This window comes from Mangifera indica, chromosome 16 (assembly GCF_011075055.1).
Source record: "Mangifera indica cultivar Alphonso chromosome 16, CATAS_Mindica_2.1, whole genome shotgun sequence".
Classification (NCBI taxonomy): Eukaryota; Viridiplantae; Streptophyta; class Magnoliopsida; order Sapindales; family Anacardiaceae; genus Mangifera; species Mangifera indica.
In genome coordinates, this window is record NC_058152.1 from 9,627,826 (window position 1) to 9,634,215 (window position 6,390).

At 32.3% G+C, this 6,390-nt stretch overlaps 1 protein-coding gene across 1 annotated transcript; it reads right to left on the reverse strand.

Moving 5' to 3' along the window:
• Positions 1 to 1,009: 1,009 nt before the first annotated feature.
• LOC123198916 (G-type lectin S-receptor-like serine/threonine-protein kinase LECRK1) lies at positions 1,010 to 2,285 on the reverse strand. Its single transcript, XM_044613724.1, has 2 exons — positions 1,631 to 2,285; positions 1,010 to 1,563 (listed from the first exon to the last, which is right to left on the reverse strand). Exons 1-2 carry the CDS (start codon positions 2,283 to 2,285, stop codon positions 1,010 to 1,012), a joined length of 1,209 nt encoding a protein of 402 aa, XP_044469659.1.
• Positions 2,286 to 6,390: the final 4,105 nt, after the last annotated feature.

The following is a 6,390-nucleotide window of genomic DNA, read 5'->3' on the forward strand; positions in this document are numbered from 1 at the left end:
CAGTCTGATTTGATTTAGAGTAGGATTCGGCCCCAAAGGAGGAGGTTGTTTTTCCTCCTTAACATACTGCCACAATCCAACTCCTCTAAGGAAGGCTTTCATCTTTACTGCCCAAATATGATAGTTTTCTCCATTGTATACAGGTGGAGCCAAGGAAGAAGAGGATGAAGCCATCAAACTAATCAGTCTGTAAAAAACTTATCAAGAAATTTAATTTCAACCAACACAGCCCTTTAAGATCTAATTATGCTCTGATACCATGTTGTGATGCTGAACCAAAAGACAGAATTAGATGCTGAACCAAGAAGAAGAAAAAACTAGAAGATCAGAATTTTTCAGAAGAACACAGAGCACAGAGCATGGAAGAAAAAACTGGTAATTTTCGTCATATTATCATAAAGGATTTTTATACATATACATTTTATAAGATACAAGCTTTTACACCATGCTTTAATAAATGTTAGCCATACTTGATACAGTAAAAAGCTTTCAAAATCCTTAAAAGCAGGATCATCACACATTTTAAACTAACACTGCTGACTTGGATTATTTAACAAAAAAATATAAACACGCTCAACTTGCTAACAGTTGGATCCTTCACTGCAAAATCCTATTAAATGAACCAAGTACTTGTGGTGAGTTCTTCCAATTATCTTCAGCTCATTTTTCAACTCAGGCTCTCAATCTTCCACCATCATTCTCCAGCTTCTTCACCGCGATTTCCTTCTCACCATTCACCATGATCAAGAAGCCCTTGAAGACTCTCCCTGACGCCCCCATCCCAATTTCTTCTTTGAAATATCTGTGGCCACAAAAAGCTGGCTAAAGCTAAATGATTTCAAACTGATTTCTTCCATCACATCAGGTGAATTTGATTGAGTACTTGAGATGATCCTGAAGCTCCAAATTTGATGCGCGTAAATGAGATACCGAATGGACATTGAAAGTATCAGGGAGAAAGCAATGAGCACAACACCAACAATGAAAAATTCCTTTCCAACCTTTTTGATCATCTTACTGTCTTCACTGAACTCATTTCTCTTTTTTGAAGATTGCCGCCACCGATTCTATTCTTGATCAGAGTTTTAGAAACCGTTTTACTAGTTTTCCTTCCATATCTCAATGGAAGCTTGTGCTTAAAGCACAACTGGTTCCTGAACTCCGCCACCGCACGATTGCAGTCCTTCAAACAAGCTGCTTCGCTGACAGATTCCTTTCCATCAAACTCAGTGCGTTCCCAAGAAGTGTGTTCTAGAGAAGAATAAATGTAATATTCTTCGTTGTTTTTCTTGCTCTCAGAGCAATCATTTTCCATGGTGAAGTTCAGAAGGCAGCCCTTTTGAGGCTGCTTACCATCAACAAAATCGAAGGTAATATCAGCACGATTAAGAGTGCAGTAGCTATTCAAGCCACAAGCACCTTTCACCAAAAAACGATCTTCATCAACGAGCATTTCCCATGATGGCTTCGAGTTCAAGCTCCCATTAGTCCCAATTTGATGCTGGTATAGTCTTAGAACACCATCGACATCAAATGTAGCACGAAACAAGGTAGAAACATTAACTGAATTTCCACCTTCAGTTAAATTCCTTCACATCGGATCCTGTTGATGCATTTTGAAGAAACAAACGGCCGTCTTGGGCTAAATTTAGTGACACATTTCCTCCTGCACCGCGAATGTCTGTTGACCAGTACACATATTTGCCTTCAGGAATACTTTCTACTGGAAATGCATTGAGATTTCCATCTGTTTGCATTGATAGCTTAAACTTTCCAATGGATTGATCGGTTGCCGAGACACTTGAATATAGAGAGCTATCTTGAACTAGCTTTTGTCCCACCAAAAGGGTATCGGTGGGATGATCAAAACTGTTCCACACAAGTTCTGAATTCGAGTCATACAGTGCGAACTTACCTGAATCGAGCAAGGAAGCATATGATGCTTTCGGATTGTTTTCAATTATTGCCTGGACTTCACCGATGGCTCTATGAAGAAGGAGCTTTCCATCCATGGAGAAATTCAAGGTTGCACCGGATGAGATCTCTGGGACCTTTCTTAGTGCACTCCATATGATAGTGTTTGTTGGGGTGCCAACAAGCCATGTGCCAACCGTGAAGCGATTGCCAGAAGGGTAAAATCCAAAGGCGAAATGGCCGAAAGGAGAAGGCCAGAAGCTTGGAGCTGATGAGTTTGTGTAAAGAGTTGAGCCTATGGTGATGTTTGATGAAGAAGATTGAGCTCTTGATGCGGAGAATAGATGGACAAGCAAGAGTAGGAAGAACATTTTTTTATGCTTTAATTTTTGTTCCTTTTTTTTTAAGACTGTAAGGGCTTAGCTTTTGTATATAATGAGTAGAATTAAAAAGGCTTCAACTTAATTTCTTCTCTCTCTCTCTTTTTTTTTTTTTTTTTAAATTGGCAAGTGACTTCGTGGTTAGAAAATTTTGGTGATTTATACCAATTTGAATTTTCACACAAATCAAAGCTAGCTAAAGTACAACAATTTGGCCGGTCCACATTAACCCTTTACGTTATTAATTTGGAGTACTATTGTAGATTTTAGTTTTATAATGAAACTATGCCTACATATTTTTAAATATACAAACAAGTATATATATGATGTATCATAATATTATAGAGTAATTTTGTATTAAAAATAAAATAACATATAATTATATGATGACATATTATATATATATATTTATTTGTATATTCAAAAGTTTAACACATTCGTTAAACTTTAAAGAGTTAGAGGAAAAATTATAACATTTCTGATCTAATATCCTAACCTATTGTCAAGATATTATCTATTTTAAACTCATATTTCTTATCTGGAATTAACTTGAAACTATGTGCATATAATGCACCCTTTATTAAGATCAAGTAATGTAAACCTAGAGAAATGGCATGATGAACCAAAAAGTCTCTAGGACCTATTGTTAAGAATAGTAAATTACTATTCTCATTACTAACATTTAACCAGTCAGGCGACCATATGCTTTGACTTGCATTGAATGTTGGGCCAATATATTAACTTGCAAAACAAGTACATTTGCCACATTTGCAGTATGATTTAAGTCAAACTGAACTAGTTGAATCATACCATATTAGGTGCGATATCTATATGAATTTAACCATATGTAATTTGGCTAAATCGCACCATCTTTGGTGCAATTTGACCAAGCTCCAATATGTCAAGAGTTCCAATAAAGTGTTGATGAAACAATGAGTTTCAATTGTGATATATCATGTTTAGGATATGCGATTATTGATCATTTTGTTATTATCAACACTATAAAACGAGAGGATCAATATATAAAAATGCCTATATTCCCATCTGAGACTTTTCTCTTATACAAGAATCTGTGGTAATTAATCATCATTTACTGGTATTCTCTAAATTTTAGATCACGGAAAAATCTAACTCGACAAACAAATGGTCAAATGGTCATTACACAAGCGAACAATTGATGAAACCAAAATTTATGGTTTTATTTACTCTCTGAAATCCTGGTCTATGGAAATGGCAATATGGTTTCCCATTTCCACAAACCTAATAATAATTCAAAGAAGACAATATTTGGTCAAGTAAAACATGCCAAAATTTGGACCAAGTTTTAGATTCTCAATACGGATGCATGCATGCATACTTCAAAGGAGTCAACAAGGATATGATTTTACATCAATAGACAATGACGAGTAAAATCTAGGGTTGAATAATAACCACAATTAACATGCAATTTCTTTTTCTTCATTTTTCTCTTTTTAGTGCACCGAAAGTAGGTTTGTTGTTTAGTAGAAGAAATTTCATTTAAGTTTACACAACATTTTTGTTATTCAAAGAATTATTACCATGTATGTATTGACTTGACAAATACATAATAAGAGATTTATACTCTTGGTCTAAGTCTAACTAATGGAAAATAGGGTTTAGGAACTCCATAATTTAGAAATATTAGGTTTAGCTATGAAAAAAAACATCTCCATGGAATAGCACAATATAATACATAGTTTTAATTTTGTCCATCAACGTATATGATAGTGTTTTCTTTATCCGCAAAATTGATAGAGGATATACTCTGTTATTGTTATATGCAAAAATATGTTCATTATTGTAGACAATCTACAGTATGTATAATGCAGACTTGAAATATTTTATTAATAAACAATTCAAAATGAAATATCTTGGTCATTTACGTTATTTCCTTAGGTTGGAAGTCTCTTGTGACAATTCAATCTAATGTCACAAGAGACTTCAAAATGAAATATCTTGGTCATTTACGTTATTTCCTTAGGTTGGAAGTCTCTTGTGACAATTCAATCTAATGTCACAAGAGACTTCCAAACTATTGATTCTCCACAGGCTAATGACAAACAATTGGTTGAAAGTTTTATTTATTTGACTGCAACTTGACCAGACATAGTATATGTTTTTCATCTTATTACTCAATTTATGGTTGCTTCTCATACTATTCACTTTGCAACAATGATTCATATCTTTTAATATATCAAGAGTACCTTGTTTTATGGTCTTCATTTCTTTGCTAAGTTCTCACTTATATTAAGTTTATATTCTAATAATGACTAGGTAGGTGATCTAGTAGGTAGATGATTAACCACTAGTTATTGGTTTTTTTAAGAGAATCTCTCATCTTTTTGTGTAGTAAAAAGCAAACAATAGTTTCTTGTTCTAGTTTAAAAGCATAAATAAAACACTTATAGACACTACTTTTGAACTTTTTTTTGGTTATGGTGGTTGTTGTAGGATATGAGAGTCTCTTGATCTAATACTACAACATCTATTGTAATAGTTAAAGTGCTATTCATATTACCCATGCATAATGATGTTTTCATGAGTGTATTGAACACATTGAAATTCATTGTCTTTTTGTTTGTTGAAACACCCCAAAACCCTAATAAAACATACGACTTCAAAAGACTTGAAAATCTCCTAAATAAAACCAAGTCTTAAATACAAAGTTTTTCAACTACCAAAACATTAGAATAAAAAGTCTTTAAACCAAAACATACAACTAAATAGTTACTAATCTATTTTATTTTTCTTTTAACAGATTTTCCCGGCTAACTCCTCTTATTCTTTATTTTGCAAATGCTAAATAGAAACTCACACTCTATGAAATCTCTAATATGCAAAAACGTTAATGATGAGGGGTACGCTGTTAACTCGGTAAGCAGAAGCTAAACATTATATATGCATACTTAAACATTTAATTCAAATATTTATAAAGAAAATCAAATAAAAGAAGGTCAAACAGAAAGAGGTGCTTACACATATAAAACCATAAATAAATAGAAAATTTATTTCAGAGCCTTTCGAATTTACCAAACTTAAGTCAAAATTTATTTTAAACTCTTGTCATGTAGTTTCGCCTGTACTCCCGGTGACCCAACTAGAATTTTAGAATCAGATGTCACTTGTAATCTTGATGACCCAACCAGAATTTTAGAAATGTGCACAATAAAACAGATAATCCAGCTAGACCAAACTTATAGTTTCAGAGTTCAGAGTAGATATTTAGAGACTACGGACAATGAGTCAAAACCACATAAATATGTATATATAAAATTTCAGATCATAAATGTGCCATAAATAATATTATTAAATCAATGTCTAAGTAATTAAAATTTGGGTGAAACAAAAACACATACATAAATATTTTATAACTTCCAAAAGCCATTTTATACAAACAGAATGAAATATCATTTATATAACCTACGATCTATGTATGTGAACAAAAACAATTATATATAAATCAAAGAAATATCTATATTATATAAATAAAACATTTATAGAAATTTTTGGGTTTGATAGAAAACGTTTATAAAAAAATATTATATAACTTATGAAAACCAAATTTTTCAAATTTGACTGTAATTTCCAAACATATAACATTTACATGCATACAAAAAGAATCGTTTCTACCTTCCTCGATTAACAGCAAAAATCTACACAAACTTTTATATGATCCAAACTATCACATACAATCTATTTGGATCCTAGCCAAAACCAATGAATTCAAATTGTAATAATACTCTTAGTAATATCCTAAAATCCCGCTGAAAATCCTTAATTCCAAAACTAATTTCATAGATTCTGTGAGTGTCTAAGATGAACAATACTAGACCTAACTAACAAATGTCTATACTATACAACCTTTGTTCCATGAATTTTATAAATTTCTACACAAATCGAAACATTACAAAACTTTGTAAGGACAAAGAAGACATATAGATGACTTATAAAAAATTATTCAACTTTAAGAAATATATATTAAACTTCTCAAAAATTACTTCCTTCCATAACTCATGAACACAAACAACAGTTTTCAGATTTGACAGTTCAAGCTTCCAACAATTTTATAAAATTC

What these genes read in the sequence shown, in the direction of transcription:
- LOC123198916 (XM_044613724.1), bottom strand. Translation starts at nt 2,285, where the DNA reads ATGTTCTTCCTACTCTTGCTTGTCCATCTATTCTCCGCATCAAGAGCT. An exon ending in AAATTTAGCCCAAGACGGCC is followed by an intron (nt 1,564 to 1,630) that starts GTTTGTTTCTTC and finishes GTGGAAATTCAG; the next exon opens with TTAATGTTTCTACCTTGTTT.